This window comes from Rhinopithecus roxellana, chromosome 6 (genome assembly GCF_007565055.1).
Source record: "Rhinopithecus roxellana isolate Shanxi Qingling chromosome 6, ASM756505v1, whole genome shotgun sequence".
Lineage (NCBI taxonomy): Eukaryota > Metazoa > Chordata > Mammalia > Primates > Cercopithecidae > Rhinopithecus > Rhinopithecus roxellana.
Genome location: NC_044554.1, coordinates 80096566 through 80116486, shown reverse-complemented (window position 1 = coordinate 80116486; position 19921 = coordinate 80096566). Strand labels below are relative to the sequence as shown.

The 19921-nt window shown below is 44.0% G+C and overlaps 1 protein-coding gene across 1 annotated transcript in view; it reads right to left on the bottom strand.

The window, feature by feature from the left end:
* Positions 1-19921, bottom strand: part of OGDH (oxoglutarate dehydrogenase) — a 94705-nt gene that overhangs the window by 73770 nt on the left and 1014 nt on the right. The window contains 1 exon segment of the mRNA XM_010374574.2: positions 5190-5438. Within this exon segment, the coding sequence (XP_010372876.1) occupies positions 5190-5411 (222 nt within the window). The 5' untranslated portion in view covers positions 5412-5438.

Sequence of the window (19921 nt, the reverse complement as noted above, 5' to 3'; positions counted from 1 at the left end):
CATAAATAAAGGTAAGATGTCACCATTTGATGTGACCTCAAACGTGCTGAGACCCTAATGAGGAAGGCTTCATATGCTGACAGCCCAGGCCACTGCTGAAGGTTCTTAAGAGCGGTCAGTGAGGAACACAAATGCCAGACTATAACAGAGACAAAAGTCTAGGATAGGACCAAAGGTAGGAACAAAAGGGAGATGGCAGATGGTCCTACCACAGAGACAGACCTAGGTCAGCTAGTTAACCAGATACTGCTCTGGGGAGCGGGTTTAGGGTAAAAAAGGTACTTGTAGCTATGATTTGCTAAAATATTTTACCACAAATACAATTTTCATAACAGTTAAGCATTTTAAGAGTAAAAGTTTTTTTTAAGAGGCTGGGTGTGGTGGCTCACGTCTGTAATCCCACAACTTTGGGAGGCCAAGGTGGGAGGACTGCTTGAGCCCAGGAGTTCAAGACCAGTCTGGTTAACACAGAGAGACTCCGTCTCTATTTACATTTTTTTATTTTTTTAAACATTTTCTATTTTATTTTTATTAATAGAGACAAGGTCTCGCCATGTTGCCTAGGCTGGTCTCAAATTCCTGGGCTCAAGTAATCCTCCTGCCTCAGCCTCCCAAAGTGTAAGGATTACAGGCATGACTCCTACTTATATTAAAAAGTTTTTAATTAAAAAATAAATTAAATTAAAAATAAAGAATACAACAACCAATTATAAAGTATAAAACCAAATGTAAAAAAATAAGTAAAATAAAAATTAAAAAACAAAACAAAACAAATGTAAAAGGACAGCTTTAAGAGAAGAGTAAATATTTAAACATGGACTGAGAAAATTCTATTAGAGAATTAGCCTGTTAAAGTTTGTTGGGAGTGGTTATGAAAACATTTACTTATCAGTTAGTTACACTGATGCATTTATGCCAGAAATGACACAGGTCTGGGATTTGCCTTAAAATACTCCAGTGTCTACTCCTCAAACCCCAAACAAACCAACAAATAAAAAAGTCACTGGGGTAGGGAACAGATTTTTAAAAGATCTGCAAAAGGTAGACAGCTGTTGAAGCTGCGTGACCAGTCTCCTCACAAGGTTTATCATCTACTCTTCTCTCTACTGCTATGTATGCTTAGAAACACTATAACACAGATTTAAAAGTAACAATGGGGCTGGGTGCAGTGGCTCATACCTGTAATCCCAGCAGTTTGGGAGGCAGAGGTGGGCACTGATTGAGGTCAGGAGTTTGAGACCAGCCTGGCCAACATGGTGAAACCCCGTCTCTACTAAAATACAAAAATTAGTTGGGTGTGGTGGCATGTATCTGTAATCTCGGCTACTCGGGAGACTGAGGCACGAGAATCACTTGAAACAGGAGGTGGAGGTTGCAGTGAGCAGAGATCACCTCACTACACTCCAGCCTGGGCGTGAGTGCAGGCTGGGCGTGAGACTCTGTCTCAAAAAAACAAATAAATAAAATAAATAAAAATAAAAATAACAACGGGAAAGTGTGCCAAAGGACAGGAGGGGAAGATGCTGAGTTTGTTCCTTTTCTGCTGTATATGAGTTTAGTCCTTGCAGGCCCCGTTAAGCTCTCTGAAAATAAGTACGGAATCCAACCTCAGGACATTTCTGATGTTTAAGCAGAAGATGAGATAGATGATCTATCTAAATCCTACAGCACTTCTAATTGTATTATCTCTATTTAAACAATTATTATCTCTATTTAAACTATGTGTTCTAAAATAAGAGCACAAATAAAGTAAAATAGCCCTAAGGCTATGGATCCTAACCTTTCATGGGTGACACATGCTTTGAAAATTGGACAAAAGCTATGGATTATCTCCCTTGAAAAACATGCACACAGCCAGGCGCTGTGGTTCACGCCTGCACTTTGGGAGGCCAAGGCAGGTGGATCATGAGGTCAGCAGTTCAAGACCAGCCTGACTAACATGGTGAAACCCCGTCTCTATTAAAAATACGAAAATTAGCCGGGCGTGGTGGCACAGGCCTGTAATCCCAGCTACTCAGGAGGCTAATGGCAGGAGAATCGCTTGAGCCTGGGAGGCAGAGGTTGCAGTGAGCTAAGATCACACCACTGCCCTCCAGCCTGAGTGACAGAGTGAGACTCTGTATCAAAAAAAAAAAAAAAAAAGGCCGGGCGCGGTGGCTCAAGCCTGTAATCCCAGCACTTTGGGAGGCCGAGACGGGTGGATCACAAGGTCAGGAGATCGAGACCATCCTGGCTAACACGGTGAAACCCCGTCTCTACTAAAAATACAAAAACTAGCCGGGCAAGGTGGCGGGCTCCTGTAGTCCCAGCTACTCGGGAGGCTGAGGCAGGAGAATGGCGTAAACCCGAGAGGCGGAGCTTGCAGTGAGCTGAGATCCGGCCACTGCACTCCAGTCCGGGTGACAGAGCAAGACTCCGCCTCAAAAAAAAAAAAAAAAAAAAAAAAAAAAAAAAAAAAAAAAGACAAAGAAAGAAAAACATGCACACACCACATACTGGGCCTAATTCAACTTAAAGAGGACCCACCTTGTCGTCTGGGATGGCAGAGGAGTGAAGAAGTCCCTGCCAGATGACAACCGGGATTGCTGGAGGGCACGCCCACTGACTTAACCATCCTGTCCCCTCCCCTCTACAAGCAGGGAGGAGTAGGGCATGCATGTGAGTACCACACTGTGCCCCCTGGAGATTCCTGCCAACAGAAACAGGCAAAAAGACACAAAGCCAGCATGCCCTGACAAAAACCATCTTCAAAAGCTTCCAGCAGGAGCAGCTATGATGGCAGCAGGCCCAGTGTCCACAGCACTGTGGCCACACCGCTCACAGAGTGCACCTCTTACCCATGAATCACTGAGGACCAAACCTTCACAAGGACATGCAGTCTCAGCCAGGTGCTCTTCACCTTTCAGACACTAGGCACTGTCATTTAGGAGCTACTGACTCCAAATCCTAACATCACTGAAAACAACTTGGTTGGTTCCAAGAAAAGGTTATGTTTGAGAAAAGGAAGGTAAAAGAATAGGCCTGTGCACATAACAGTCCTTGATTCTGAAACCTCAGGGCTCAGTTTTATTCTAGATATAATCTACAGCTGTAGTTGTGTGTGTGTGTGTGTGTGTGTGTGTGTGAAATCTGCCACAATCTGCAACCACAGTCTTCAGTAACATCCATGACATTAAAAGCAGGGGCCAGTTTCACAGAGCACTTCTTTTGGGTAATTTGTTTATAGACTAGGGAAATAAACTACAGATTTCTTACAGAAAACCAGGTCTCACCTTGCCCAGGAAGCAATGCTGCTCCTAGGTTGCCATGGAAACAGGGAAGGATTGGGTTAGAGTCCCACCATTGCTGGGCAATAAGGCTGAGACAAAGGGGCATTCCTGAAAAAATGGGACCTGGTGGCCCAGCAGTCACGGGAATATACGCCCCCCTGCATCTTTTTTTTTTTTTTTAAATTTCAGAGACAGGGTCTCCCTCTGTTGCCCAGGATGGAGTGCAGTGGCACCATCATAGTGCACCATAACCTTGAATTCCTGGGCCTCAGCAATCCTCCCGCCTCGGCCTGTGAAGTAGCTGGAACTGCAGGTATGTGCCACCACACCTAGCTAAATTAAAAAAAAACAATTCCTACACTAATACTCAAAGGGAAAGCTTGTTAACAGGAGCCCAGTGGAAGCAGACTACCTTTTGGCGATAAGCCCCCAAGATTCAAGAGTAGGAAAAAAAAGCCAAATTCACAGTGAAGATAAGCAATGTTGGCTAGGCACAGCCTCCGAGCTGAGTGCCTTGCTCATGCTACCTCCTTTCATTCTCCCAACCTCTTGCAGATGAGGCACAGGAGCTTAGAAATGCTGGGACTCACCCTCTTATTACTATACTACGCTGCTTTCCCAATTCCTTCAGGAGGCTGGCTGCTTTCCCTGAAAATCAAGGAGTGGTTAGCGAAACCTATAAATATTCACTGGCTCAGGCCGGGCGCGGTGGCTCAAGCCTGTAATCCCAGCACTTTGGGAGGCCGAGGCGGGCGGATCACGAGGTCAGGAGATCGAGACCATCCTGGCTAACATGGTGAAACCCTGTCTCTACTAAAAAAAATACAAAAAACTAGCCGGGAGAGGTGGCGGGCGCCTGTAGTCCCAGCTACTCGGGAGGCTGAGACAGGAGAATGGCGTAAACCCGGGAGGCGGAGCTTGCAGTGAGCCGAGATCCGGCCACTGCACTCCAGCCTGGGCGACAGAGCGAGACTCCGTCTCAAAAAAACAAACAAACAAACAAACAAACAAAAAAAATTCACTGGCTCAAAATAGAATAAAGGAATTCTGTCACAAGGCATGACTTGGCCAGGCGTGGTGGATCATGCCTGTAATCCCAGTACTTTGGGAGGCCAAGATGGGTGGATCACTTAAGGCCAGGGGTTCGAGACCAGCCTGGCCAAGAGAGTAAAATCCCATCTCTACTAAAAATACAAAAACTAGTCAGGCGTGGTGATGTGTGCCTGTAGTCCCAGCTACTTGGGAGGCTGAGGCACAGGAATCTCTTGAACCCAGGAGGCGGAGGTTGCAGCAAGCCGAGATTCCGCCACTGCACTCCAGCCTGGACAACAGCGGGACTCTGTCTCAAACAAAACAAAACAAACAAAAACAAAAACAAAAAAAACAAGACATGACTTACATCAGCAATCATGTGGTGAAAAGTTTAGAAAATGCCCTTATATGTAATACAGAAAAGTTAGAAACAAACAGGAAAAAAATAGGAACATAATGATCTAAAAGGCCATTCATACAGAAATTACATGAGGTGACTAAGGCATGTTACATATGAAAGTATCCTCTCCAGACAGAATGGAGGAGCTTCCTAAGGTCCTGCTCTTTTCCACACACGTTCTTTCTTTCTTTCTTCTTTCTTCAGAGGCTTCATCCTGAAGCAGCCCTTGCGGAGATTCTGGAGGGTCACACACATGCTTCTTCACATCCTTGTAGAGTTAAGTGCAGTGTCTACCGCTGGATGCCAATCCAGGGACCATGGCTTCTGCTGGGGCCATGCTGGGTCCGATACAGATGCGGTGGTTGGTACGGCGCTTCAGTTGCCTGCCTGCCCGCTGACTCCTCAGGATGCACACACTTACCTGGTGACCAGTCGGGAACAGGCCAACGCACCAACATGAGGTAGACCCACGGCCCTGCGAGCCTTACCTTATGTACACTTTTGGGGTTTTCCAGCCAAGCACAGTACATCTCCTCCACATAGTTCGAACTAGTCCCACTGAGAAAGGGCTCAGCAGCAACAGGTGCAGAATAGCACCGAATCTGTTGAAATGTCCTAGCTGCTGCTGGTCTGTTTTGTGAAAATGTCTTAACAGTCTGGGAAGCCGTCAACGGCCTCAACTTAGCAGCACAAGTCCTTAAATGAAACATTTTTGTCCTGAAGTTTTTCACAACTGCCTGTATAAAAAATAAAAAAAAAAAAAGGAAAGAAAGAAAGATTTTAAAAATGAGCATTTAAGAGACAAGGCTACTAGATCCTGATGCTCTAGAGAAAGGATAATTTTTTAAAAAAAGGTACTAGAAAAAAACAAAAAACAAAAAAACAAAACTTGTTCAACTCTTAACTGTTGAGGAGAAAGACCCTGGCCTATAAATACATTCACAAGAATACTACCTGCTCAGTGCCACCAGTTCACACGCACAACAGAGCCGTGACTGTGTGAAACTCACACACACTCTTGCACCTACTAACACAGGATGCCTGTGCTAGCCCAATAAAGGTTAGTGCACAGTTGCAGATATTACCATCTTCACTTAAAAATTTAAATCTCAGCCAGACTCAGTGGCTCACGCCTGTAATCCCAGCACTTTGGGAGGCCGAGGTGGGTGGATCACAAGGTCAGGAGATCGAGACCATCCTGGCCAACATGGTGAAACCACATCTCTACTAAAAATACAAAAATCAGCTGGGTGTGGTGGTGTGCGCCTGTAGACCCAGCTACTTGGGAGGCTGAGGCAGGAAAATTGCTTGAACCTGGTAGGCAGAGGCTGCAGTGAGCCGAGACTGCACCACTGTACTCCAGCCTGGCAACAGAGTGAGACTCTGTCTCAAAATAAATAAATAAATAAATAAATAAATAAATAAATAAATAAATAAATAAAATTAAATCTAGTTTAAGGGCTGAGATGACAAACATACCATGTTCTTTAAATTTACATATTATATATATATATATATAAAACAATTAGAAAAAAGGCAACAAGGATTAATTAATTTAGAATTAGGATTAGGATTAATTGCAGAATAAGAAAAACATTTTCTTATCTGTCCAGAAACTACTGAGTACCTGCTGTACTTACGATATTACGGAACATACAAAGAAATTAGAAAAATACTTTCCTTACTCTCAATTCACCCTTGAGCAGAGGGAAAACAACACAGAAAAGATTGCAGAGGAAACACTGAGTACTTTAGAGGTGCAGAATATGCCAGCAGACCTGTGAGAGGACGGGCTCCTTCCAGGTGGGTATGTCTCAGGGCAAAAGGACATGGATGGGAAGGAGGGAAGAGGAGGCACTGCATGTGGAAGGACCCATAGGCAGAAACAGAGATGGGAAGAGCCAGAATCTCATGGTACTAGGAAGGGTAAGGAAAAGCCACAGAGGGATGTCCGGTGTCCCGCCCGCCACCTCCTGCACTCAGCCCCCTTTCATAAGCCATGGGGAGCCAGGTCTGAGCAAGGGAGATGTGGGTGGGCCCTGCAAAGATTGAAAAGAGCACACAGAGCAGTTCAATAATGCCTGCCTGCCCTGGGTCCTCCATGGTGAGTAACTCCACACATCTGATTCATGCATAAACCCAGAGGTTCCCTGTAAGGCAGGCACCAGCTCTTTCACTTTACAGATAGCGTCAGTTTCCATTCCCTTAATTTCATCCAAGGTCACAGGCTACTAGCAGCAGAGTCAGGATCCAAGAGGAAAGTTCACAAGGATGCTGCCTGTGGGAAAAAAAGGTGCTTGCTGGCCTACATGGTTGCTCATGAATTTGTCTCAAAGCAGGCGCCCGGGTTGTAAAGTTGGAACTATACCCCATGTCCACAGCTACCCAAAGCTCTGAAACATAGTGTGAATTGTTACATAAAATATCCTCTATATTATGTATCGGAACCTTCCTCTTGGCCCATATATGCTCAGGATACACATTAGGGACACCGAGAGAGGGCTCAGAGTGTCCTGCTCCACTAAGAAGAGATAGGTCAGCAAGAGGAGAAACAGCAGAACATATTCTTTAAAAACAAACAACACAAACAAAAACTTGCTCCTTACAAATTAACGGTAAACAAACAATATATTCTGGATATAATCAGGGAATGCAATCTTTACCCCTGGGTTTTTACTTTAGAAATCAAAAGTTTTAAGTTAATTCAGTAGTTCTTCCTACCTCCAACTACACTCCAAGTTTTTCCACTGACACATTTAAGGGAGACAAAAAGCCCTAACATTGACAGCAAAATACTACTGTTGCTTCGTTTTATGCTTTTTTTTTTTTTTTATTTCTCAGGCTCAAAGGAAAACATTCATTTTTTTTTCCTTTAATGTCATTATCTAGGCAACATTAAACACCCAATTGCCTCTGAGTTGGGTTTTCTACCAGAAAACAATAGCATCACCTCATTAACTATCAGTATTCAGTTGCTGCAATAGCCCAATTAACAGGTACCAAACTGACAACTGTAAAACACCCATTTCATCTGTTCTTCCCAAAGTGCCCCCTTCAACATGATCCTGTTTAAGTAAATCATGACATTTTGCTATCCACAGTCACTGAATCTGACAAATAGTTAAGTGCTGCCCAGCAGAGCTGCCAGGACAGCTAGACTTTTTTTTTTTTTTTTGATATGGAGTCTCGCTCTGTAGTCCAGTGGCATGATCTCGGCTCACTGCAACCTCCCCATCCCAGGTTCAAGCAATTCCCCTGCCTCAGCCTCCCGAGTAGCTAGGACAACAGGTGCGTGCTACCATACCTGGCTAATTTTTGTATTTTTAGTAGAGACAGGGTTTCACTATGTTGGCCAGGCTGGTCTCAAACTCCTGACCTCGTGATCTGCCTGTCTCGGCCTCCCAAAGTGCTGATATTATAGGCGTGAGCCACATGCCCAGCTGAGATTTTTAAACTTCCTTTAAGATGACTCATGGGAAGAAGTGCCCTCCAGCAGATGGCTCAACATCCCCAACTCCACCCAGGAACAGCCAGGACAGCTGTTTGCTGTCCACACTCTGACAGACCCACAGAGCCAACACTAATGCAGATTTCCAATTCTGGTAAATACCCGTTCTTCACCTTTCTCTCTTACATAAAATGGCATAAGAAGATATTAAAAACCAAGCACGGTGGCTCATGCCTATAATCCTAGCACTTTGGGATGCCAAGACTTAAGGACTGCTTGAGGTCGGGCGCGGTGGCTCAAGCCTGTAATCCCAGCACTTTGGGAGGCCGAGATGGGCGGATCACGAGGTCAGGAGTTCGAGACCATCCTGGCTAACACGGTGAAACCCCGTCTCTACTAAAAAATACAAAAATCTAGCCGGGCGAGGTGGCGGGCGCCTGTAGTCCCAGCTACTTGGGAGGCTGAGGCAGGAGAATGGCGTAAACCTGGGAGGCGGAGCTTGCAGTGAGCTGAGATCCGGCCACTGCACTCCAGCCCGGGCGACAGAGCGAGACTCTGTCTCAAAAAAAAAAAAAAAAAAAAAAAAAGGACTGCTTGAGGCCAGAAGTTTGAGACCAGCCTGCGCAACACAGTGAAACCACGTCTCCACAAAAAATTTAAAAGCTATCAGGGTATGGTGGCACATGTCTGTAGTCCCAGCTACCCAGGAGGATGAGGTGGAAGGATTGCCTGAGCCCACGAGGTCAAGGCTTCAGCAAGCTATGATCGTGCCACTCCACTCCAGCCTGGGTGACAGAGCGAGACCCTATCTCTAAAAAAATAAAAAACAAACAAAATATATTAAATACAAGAAGGAAAACTGCAGGCCAGTCAACATTAGGTCTTGAAATTCAACTTAGAATTCTGTAACTGATACTAAGTCAACTTTAAGAATAGTATGTTATTTGGTAGAGACATTCAATTGTTTAAAACGCTTTTTCTGAAAGTGCCTCTGAGCTGTCCAAAATATCCAAGTGTTTTGATTTTTGGTTTAAAACAGGGATGTCCAATATTTTGGCTTCCCTGGGCAACACTAGAAGAATTGTCTCGGGCCACACATAAAATACACTAACACTAACGACAACTGATGAGCTTAAAAAAGAAAAAAATTGCAAAAACATCCATAATGTTTTAACAAAGTTTGCGAACTTGTGTTGGGCCACATTCAAAACTGTCCTGGGCCATATGTGGCCCACGGGCTTGAGGTTGGACAAACTTGGTTTAAAAGAATGTTTCTATTTAAATAGGTGCCAACTCCATTCAGTGGGGAAAACAACAGTCTTTTCAACTGAAGGTGCTGGGACAACTAGAGCTCCATGTGTAAAGAAGAATGAAGTCGCACAGTCATATACAAAATCCAAAATTGATCGACGTCCTGAGTGTAAGAGATAAAACTGTAAGATACTTAGAAGTTTTACAACTTTCATGAAGTAAATCTTTGTGACCTTGGCTCAGGCCATGGATTCTTAGTTATGACACCACCAGTATAAACAACAAAATAAAAACCACAAATTGGATTTCATCAAAATAAAAAACTTGGCCAGGAGCGGTAGCCCACGCCTGTAATCTCAGCACTTTGTGAGGCTGAGGCAGGTAGATCACTTGAAGTCAGGAATTCGAGACCAGCCTAGCCAACATGGCAAAACCCCATTTCTACTAAAAATACAAAAATTAGCTGGGCGTGGTCATACACGCCTGTAGTCCCAGCTGCTTGGGAGGCTGAGGCAGGAGAGAATCCCTTGAACCCAGGAGGCAGAGGTTGCAGTGAGCTGAGATTGCACCACCGCACTCCAGCCTGGTTGACAGAGTGAGACTCTGTCTCAAAACAAGCAAAAAAATAAAAAATAAAAAACTTTTGTGCTTCAAATAACTTATTAAGAAAGAAATGATATAGATGGGAGAAAATATTTGCACTTATCTGATAAGGAACTTACATACAGAATATATAAAGAACTCTCATAATGCAACAATAAAAAACAACTCAATCAAAAAGTAGGCAAAGGATTTGAATAGACATTTCTCCAAAGAAGATATACTAATAGCCAATAAACACATAAAGTTACCATATAACTCAGCAATTCCACTCCTAGATATATAATCAAGATAAATGAAAATGTATGTCCACAAAAAACTTGTACACAAATGCCCACAGCAGCATTATTGGTAAAAGTCAAATAGTAGAAACAACTCAAATGTCCATCACTGATGAATGGATAAGCAAAACATGTTATATCTATAGAATATAACAGCATTCTGCAATGAAAACTAAGGAAGTGCTGGTGCATGCTCCACCTGGAGGAACCCTGAAAACATTATGCTCAGTAAAAAGAAGCAGATGCAAAAGACATTATGAGTCTATTCCTCTGCTCTCACACAACAATTAACACAGAAGATTTCTGTGACAAAATGTGTGAGGAATTCTCCCTACCAATAATGCAATTCAAGTCTGCCGCTACCTACCTGGAGACGGCATCAGATACCACAGGTCAAGAGCTCAATCCCACAAGGCTGCCCCTATTTCCGATGTAATAGCAAGTCCCCAGTTGTCTTACTTGTACTTCTGGCCAACCAGCTAGAAACTGCAGAACCCAAGAACCCCTCCTTTGGTTCAAAAAATTTCTAAGAACCCAGGGAAACACTTACTTACATCTACTGTTTTTTTCAAAGAATATAACATAGGATGTGGATTAAGAGTTGCACAGGTCAAGGTGTTGGATGGGGTACGGAGCTTCCATACCCTCCCCAGGCATGCCACCCTCCAGGAGTCTCCACATGTTCAGCTATCCAGAAGCTCTCTGTACCCCATCATCTTGGGCCTTTTATGGAGACTTCTTTGGATACGCATGACTGTAGCATAGATAACCACGTAGATATGTGATCAGACAAAAAGGGTATGATCTAACACCAACAGACTGAGTGGGGAAACCCAGCCAGGCCTGTTTGTTCAGATTCTTCCTGGTCTCACTGTGTAGGATCCTTCCTGTGCGTGTGAGGCAGGACTCCTGAAGTGGGTGTCTTGTGACCTATAATCAGACAAGGTAGGTCAGAGAATTTCTTTACGGCCGGCTCCAAGACAGAACAGTGGAGGAATATTAGAGTATATTTTTAGTTTCTATGGCCTCCCTTGGGGAGAAAAAGCAGCAGGTGAAAGGAGTGCCACAGGCCTGCTTCTGGGGCCTAAAGCACCCCAACATCATAACGAAAGACTGTCTTTCACTTTTATCACTCTGAAGCTGTTTGGAAGCTACTTCAGGAACCAAGGATAAATACTTTAACAAAATACAAGCTTATTTTAGTCACTTAGGAAATAACAAGAGCTATGGGAGTTAAAATCAGGACTCATGGACAAAAACCTATATACGTATAATAATATCACATTCCAGAATAAGCAAATCTATACAGAGAGAAAGTAGATTAGTGGTTGCCCAGGGCTGGGGCAGAGGAATGAGGGGAGGATGAGGAGTGACTCAATGGATACAGGGCTTTCTTTTTGGGAGGAGAGGATGAAAATGCTCTAAAACTAGATTGTATTGATGGTGTCACAATCCTCTAATATACTGAAAAACATTCGCCTTACAATTTAAATGGTGAATTGTATATATGTGAATTACATCTCAATAGTTATTTTTTTAATGTGTAAGAAAAAATGTAACTGAACTTATCACTGCACATGAAAATGATACAAGTTGAGGCCGGGCGCGGTGGCTCAAGCCTGTAATCCCAGCACTTTGGGAGGCCGAGGCGGGCGGATCACGAGGTCAGGAGATCGAGACCATCCTGGCTAACACGGTGAAACCCCGTCTCTACTAAAAAAATACAAAAAACTAGCCGGGCGAGGTGGCGGGCGCCTGTAGTTCCAGCTACTCGGGAGGCTGAGGCAGGAGAATGGCGTAAACCCGGGAGGCGGAGTTTGCAGTGAGCTGAGATCTGGCCACTGCACTCCAGCCTGGGTGACAGAGCGAGACTCCTTCTCAAAAAAAAAAAAAAAAAAAAAAAAAAAAAAAAAGAAAATGATACAAGTTGTAATTCATTATTTTCAAGATACAAGAATAAACACATACATTTGGGAAAAATAAGAGAAAAAGTAAAAACCAAAGGAAAATTAGTTTTCAGGTGTTAAATGCCCTGCCCTTAGGAAATGATATACTTAAATAGGGTTCTGTCTGAAACATGAAGCTTTTGAGGTCTATGCCTTGAATTTCCCCAGTTGGGCAGGAGGCATCCTATCCCAGGACACAAAGAATGAGGGAAATAAACCACCTACTGACGCCTATCAACATGACATTGGCTAGGTAGAGGGGTAATTAAAAAGGCAAGACCTAGCAAAAACAGTCTGCTGTTTCTCAGCAAATGAATCTTTGAGGGAAAAAAATCTACACATCATTACATGATCCTTATACCCTATGAGTGTTAGCTGGCAACCATTTTAAAGGACAACTCATCCGCTTTCTTTTTTTCAGTTTCGGACTCAGTCTTTCTGATGAATCATGAACACAACATTTGCTACAAACCTATGGCTGTTATCTCATGCCTGCAATTATTTTTGTAGTAATACAAAGAACTCATATACAGAGTACAGCCATCAATTCTCCCTTATTGGCTGAGAATCTCAAAGAATTTAGTATCTTTCACTAGTGACACCTGATTACACAAAAGCTGAGGGACAGGGAAGTAGTGAGGATTACTTTTAAACTGCAAAGTTTTTTTTGGTTGCTAGTGGAAACAATTATTGAGCCTACAGGCACAGAGGCCTCGTGACACCAAGTCACCCTGTGAGCTTTCCTGGGCCATAAAGTGGAGACAGTAATTACTCCTAACCTCCTCATAATGTCTTTTTGTAATTGTAACACAAATATGAAAGCACTTTGAAAACTTGAAGGTGTATCTATGACTAAAGAAATGGCTGGGTATGGTGGCTCATGCCTGTAATCCCAGTACTTTGGGAGGTCAAGGTGGGTGGATCACCTGAGATCAGGAGTTTGAGACTAGCCTGGCCAACATGGTGAAACCCCGTCTCTACTAAAACTACAAAAAAATTAGTTGCATCGCATGGTGGCGGGCGCCTGTAGTCCCTCCCAGCTACCTGGGAGGCTGAGGTAGGAGAATCGCTTGAACCTGTGAGGTGGAGGCTGCAGTGAGCCGAGATCGCACTACTGCACTCCAGTCTGGACGACAGAGCGAGACTCCGTCTCAAAAAAAACCACACACACACACACACACACACACACCAAGACTCTGCCTCAAAAAAAAAAAAAAGTTCAAGTTTCCAAGATATTTAAACCTAAACATTAGCTAATTCGGAGTGGTGGTCAACTGGTAACTTCCAAAACATTAGTAGGCTGTCTCCATCATTTAGCACAGAAGCTTTTTTAGTTCACCAATCATGGGCCGTCACCACTGGTAGGGACTGACACCTCTCTGATCGGATCCCTGAGTATGCTTCAGTATATGTCTGAAGACTGTTCTGCCCCTTCCCCGAGACGTGGTCCCACAGCATCAGAAATGACCATGACTGAAGTGGTATAAATAGGTTGACTGGGGAGGGTGTAGATAGATAGGCCCTTTTAAAAGGTATTGATATTAAATCTTTACGGAAAGCAGGACAATTTTTCAACATCTCATTAAAGCATATATAAAACGTCTATTTCCTGCTAAATATAGCCAAAAACATGAGGCATTACATTTAAGACAAAACAAGACTCTGAAGGGTGCAGAAGGAAGCAGACTGGCTAGGAACCAGAGGACCCAAGGAAAGGATTGAGTTTGTTGTTGTTGTTGTTGTTGTTGTTGTTATCAGGGTCTTGCTCTGTTGCCCAGGCTGGAGGGCAGTGGCATGATCTTGGCTCACTGCAGCCTGGACCTCCTGGGCTCAAATAATTCTCCTACCTCAGTCCCCCAAGTAGCTGAGACTACCACAGGCGCACATCACCATGCGTGGCTAATTTCTGTATTTTTTATAGAGACAGTTTTGCCATGTTGGCCAAGGTGGCCTCAAACTCCTGACCTCAAGTGATCCGCCCATCTCAGACTCCCAAAATGCTAGGATTACAGGTATGAGCCACCACACCCGGCCGAGTACTGAGTCCTTGATTTTCTTTTTGCTTCATATGTCTCAGACCTAGGTACCGGAGAAGCCTACAATCCAGAAATGCCAATAGGTGTAGACAAAGAAAACTACAAACAGAAACCTGTTCTCTCTAGCCAAAGGACCAGGAAAAGAGCAGCAAGATGGAACACTTTTAAAGTTTTAAAGAACAATTGCTCTACTGCAGCCAAACTCCACAGGAAACTTCCTCACTCCACTTAGCTGATGTCAGAATAGAGATCAGGGACTTTCATCCCCACCTGGTGAATAATGAGTCCTCCCCAACTCACTCCCTGATAAGTCAGTGGAGACCAGGCAGGGAGTCTGGATTTCAATCCCATCCAGCAGTAATGAAGCAGCACCCCTCCCTTCCCAGGCAGAGTGATATCACCAAGGCCTAATGGGGAACTCTTACAGCCATACAGCAATAACAAGGAATCCCTTCCCCAAGACATCCCACCCAGCAACAATGAGGAAGCAGCCCCTCCCTGCCCCAGCAGAGGAAGACTGCATTACTTAGAGATTTAAACAAGATCAAGAGTCCATAACATAACACCCAGAATGTCCAGGTTGTAAGTCAAAGATCACTCTTTACATCAAGGGCCAGGATAATCTTGGCTGGGGGTGGTGGCTCACACCTGTAATCCCAGCACTTTGGGAGGCTGAGGTGGGTGTTATTACTTGAGGTCAGGAATTCAAGACCAGCCTGGCCACCATGGTGAAGCCCCATCTTTACAAAAACACAAAAATTAGCCTGGCATGGTGGCATACGCCTGTAATCCTAGCTACTTGGAAGGCTGAGGCAGGAGAATCTCTTGAACCCGGGAGTTTGCAGTGAGTTGAGATTGCGCCACTGCACTCCTCCAGCCTGGGCAACAGAGTGAGACTTCGTCTCAAAAACAAAAACAAAAACAAAAAAAGACAATCTACAGACACTAATACCAAGATGACATAGACTTAGAATTATCTGACAAAGATTCTAAAAGAGGCATCCTCAAAATGCTTCCACGAACAACTATGAACATGCTTGAAACAAATGAGAAAGTTTCAGCAAAGAGAAGATGTAGATAATAAAATAGACATTTCAGAACTGAAAAATGCACTAAGCAAAAGAAAAAAACTTAAGCATGGGTTAAATGGCAGAATAAAGAAGACAGAGGAAATTAGTGAACTTGAAGACAGAACAAGGCCTCAGGGAAATAACAAAAGATCTAATATTGATGTCATCGGAGTCCCAGACGAAGGCAGAAGGAGGGGCTGGAAAACCATTCAAAGAAATAATGGCTACAAATCTCCCAAATTTGGCAAAAAGAAATAATGGCTACAAATCTCCCAAATTTGGCAAAAAGTCATAAAGAACCCCATGCAGAATAAACCCAAGTAAATGTACGCCAAGACACATCATAAACAAATTCAGAAAACTCAATACAAAACCCTCCCCCCCAAAAAAACAACAACAAAAAACCTTGAAGGAAGCCAGAGAGAAATAGTGCATTATATACAAGAAAAAAAAAATGCCTATAATCCCAGCACTGTGGGAGGCTGAGGTGGGCAGTTCACCCCAGGTTGGGAGTTTGAGACCAGCCTGACCAACATGGAGAAACCCTGTCTCAACTAAAAATACAAAATTAGCGGGGCATGGCAGTGCATGCCTGTAATCCCAGCTACTTGGGAGGCTGAGGCAGGAGAATCACTTGAACCCGGGAGGTGGAGGTTGCAGTGAGCTCAGATCATGCCATGGCACTCCAGCCTGCACAACAACAGCAAAATTCCATCTCAAAAAAAAAAAAAAAAAAAAAGGCCAGGTGGCTGGGCCTGGTGGCTCACACCTGTTATCCCAGCATTTTGGGAGGCAGATGCAGGCAGATGACTTGAGGTCAGGAGTTTGAGACCAGCCTGGCTAACATGGTGAAACCCCATCTCAACTAAAAAAATAAAAATTCGCCAGGTGTGGTGGCAGGCACCTATAGTACCAGTTACTCAGGAGGCTGAGTTGCAAGAATAACATGAATCTGGGAGGTGGAGGTTGCAGTGAGCTGAGATCACAACACTTCATTCCAGCCTGGGCGACAAAGTGAGACTGTCTCAGAAAACAAAAACAAAAACAAAAACAAAAACAAAAACAAAAACAAAAACAAGCCAGGCGCAGTGGCTCATGCCTGTAATCCCAGCACTTTGGGAGGCCGAGGTGAGTGGATCACAAGGTCAGGAGATCGAGACCATCCTGGCTAACATGGTGAAACCCTGTCTCTACTAAAAATACAAAAAAATTAGCTGGGCGTGGTGGCACGCACCTACAGTCCCAGCTACTCAGGAGGCTGAGGCAGGAGAATCGCTTGAATCTGGGAGGCGGAGGTTACAGTGAGCTGAGAATGCGCCACTGCACTCCAGCCTGGGCGACAGTGTGAGACTCCCTCTCAAAAAAACAAAACAAAAGAAAAAAAACAGCCAGGCATGGTGGCACATGCCTATAGTCCCAGCTACTCAGGAGGCTGAGATGGGAGGATTGCTTGAGCCTGGAAGGTAGAAGCTGCAGTAAGCTGTGATTATGCCACTCTACTCTAGCCTGGGTGACAGAGTGAGACCTTGTCTCAAAAATAATAAATAAATATAATAATGAAAGGTGGCTGGGCGTGGTGGCTCACACCTGTAATCCCAGCACTTTGGGAGGCTAAGGGGGTGTCAACCACGAGGTCAGGAGACCCAGATCATCCTGGCTAACACCGTAAAAGCCCGTCTCTACTAAAAATACAAATTAAATTAGCTGGGGGTGGTGGCAAGTGGCTGTAGTCCCAGCTACTTGGGAGGCTGAAAAAGAAGAATCGCTTGAACCCAGGAGGCGGAGGTTGCAGTGAGCCAAGATCACACCACTGCACTCCAGCCTGGGCAACAGAGCAAGACTCCGTCTCAAACAAACAAAGATGAAAACATCTGCAAACTACATATCCAACAAAGCACTGGTATCTAGGATACATTAGAAATTCTCAAAACTCAACAGTTAACAAAAACTGAACAATCTAATTACGAAATGGACAAAAGATATGAACAGACATTTCACCCAAGAGTATACAGGGGCCAGGCATGGTGGCTCATGCCTGAAATCCTAGCACTTTGGGAGGCCAAGACAGGAGGATCAGTTTATCCCAGGAGTTCAAGACCAGCCTGGGCAACATAGCAAGATCCTATCTTTTCCAAGAAAAGAGAGAATAGACAGATGGCAAACAAGCATATGCAAAGATTTTCAACATCATTAGCCATCAGAAAAATGCACATTACAACCACAAAGAGACATTACTACACATCTATTGGAATGGCTATAATAAAAAAAGTAACATCACCAAACGCTGGCAAGTATGTGGAGAAACAAGATCATACAGTGCCAGTGTGAATGTAAAATAGTACAATCTCTCTGGAAAACAGTTCGGCTGTTTGTTCAATAACTAAGCATGCACTACGACTTACAACTTAGTGATTGTAATCCTGGGCATTTATCTTGGAGAAATGTTAATTCATGTTCACATAAAAACCTGTACATGAAGGTTTGTAGCAGCTTTATTTGTAATAGCCAAAGAATGGAAACAGTAAAGATGTCTTTTAATGGAAGAATAAACCAACTGTGGTACATCCATAGCCCGGCTTCAATAAAAAGGAATGAAGTACTTTTTTTTTTTTTGAGACAGGGTCTCACTCTGTCACTCACGCTGGAGTGCAGTGACGCGATCTTGGCTCACTGCAGCCACTACAGCCCAGGCTCAAGCGATCCTCCCACTTCAGCTTCCTGAGTAGCTGAGATTACAAGAACGCACCACTGCATCTGGCTAATTTTTTTTTTTTTTGTAGAGATGAGGTCTCACTATGTTCCTCAGACTGGTCTTGAACTCCTGGGTTCAAGCGATCTGCCTGCCTCAGCCCCCCAAAGTTGCTGGGATTACAGACGTGAGCCACTGTGCCTGGCCAAGGAATGAACTACTGGTACACGCAACAACCTGGATGATTCTCCAGGGAATTAATCTGAGTGGAAAAAACCAATCCCAAAAGGCTCTATGAATCCCTTTATTTGGCATTCTTGACATGCCAAAATTAGGGAAATGGAGAACAGATTAATGGTTGTCAGGAGTTGAAAGACTGGGAATGGGAGGGATGTGGGTGTAGCTATAAAAAAGCAATGGAAGGGATCCTTGTGATGATGGGAATATTCTGTATCTTGAATTTTACTAATGTCATCATCTGGTTGTGACATTTACTACAGTTTTGCACAATGTTAGAGAAGTGGGAAAGGAACACAGGATCTCTCTGTACTATTTATTATGACTGTATAGAATAAATTTTTATGTACAATTTCTTAAAATTTTACTGTTAAAATAAATTTATCAATAATTTGTACAATCACCTCAAAATAAAAATTACCTAAAAATCTAAAAAGTAGATGATACTGTAGTTTTCTCTTTCCTTTTCTTTTTTTTGAGCTGGAGTCTCCCTTTGTCGCCCAGGCTGTAGTGCAGTGGCGTGATCTTGGTTCACTGCAACCTCTGCCTTCTGTGTTCAAGCGATTCTCCTGCCTCAGCCTCCTGCTGAGACTACCGGCCCACGCCACCACGCCCTGCTAACTTTTGTATTTTTAGTAGAGACGGGGTTTCACCACGTTGGCCAGGCTGGTCTCAAACTCCTGACCTCAGGGGATCCACCTGCCTTGGCCTCCCAAAGTGCTAGGATTATAGGTGTGAGCCACTGCACCCGGTTTTTTTTTTTTTTTAAGACAGGATCTCACTGTGTCACCCAGGCTGGAGTGTAGTGGTGCAATAATGGCTCACTGAAGCTTGGACCTCCCCCAGCTCATGCCATCCTCCAACCTCAGCCTCCTGAGTAGTTGGGACTACAGGTATACACGGTATATGCCACCATACCCTGAGAATTTTATTTTTTGTAGACGCAGGGTATCACTTTGGTTGCTAAGGCTGGTCTCCTTGAACTCTTGAGGTCAATCGATATTCCTTTCACAGTCTCCCAAAGTGCTGGGATTACAAACATGACCCACCACGACCGGCCGAAATTGTGCACGTCAAATGGGTGAATTGCATGGTATGTGAATTTTATCTCAATAAAGATGTTATTTAAACGGAAAAAGTAACTGAAATGTGAAAAGTGTGCTTTAAAAAAATAATGAGGGGCCGGGTGCAGTGGCTCACGCCTGTAATCCCAGCACTTTGGGAGGCCAAGGCAGGTGGATCACCTGAGGTCAGGAGTTCGAGAACAACCTAGCCAAGGTGGTGAAAACCCATCTCTACTAAAAATACAAAAAATTGCCAGGCGCGTGCCTGTAATACCAGCTACTCGGCAGGCTGAGGCAGGAGAATCACTTGAATCCAGGAAGGCAGAGGTTGCAGTGAGCCGAGATCGCGCTACAGCACTCCAGCCTGGGCGACAGAGACTCCATCTCAAACAAAACAAGACAGCAACAACAAAAGATGAGCATACAGTGACCTTTCTTCAACTTTCCAAGATCCAGTCCTCAGCTAATTTACGAAACTACAATAATGTTATATACTCTCCTAGGTCTACACGGCAAAGCACAGTTTGTTGCAACTAATGCTGCCTTATAAAAAAAAAGGCTTTATCCTATGCTACCCATCCTAAACCCAGCTGTTCAG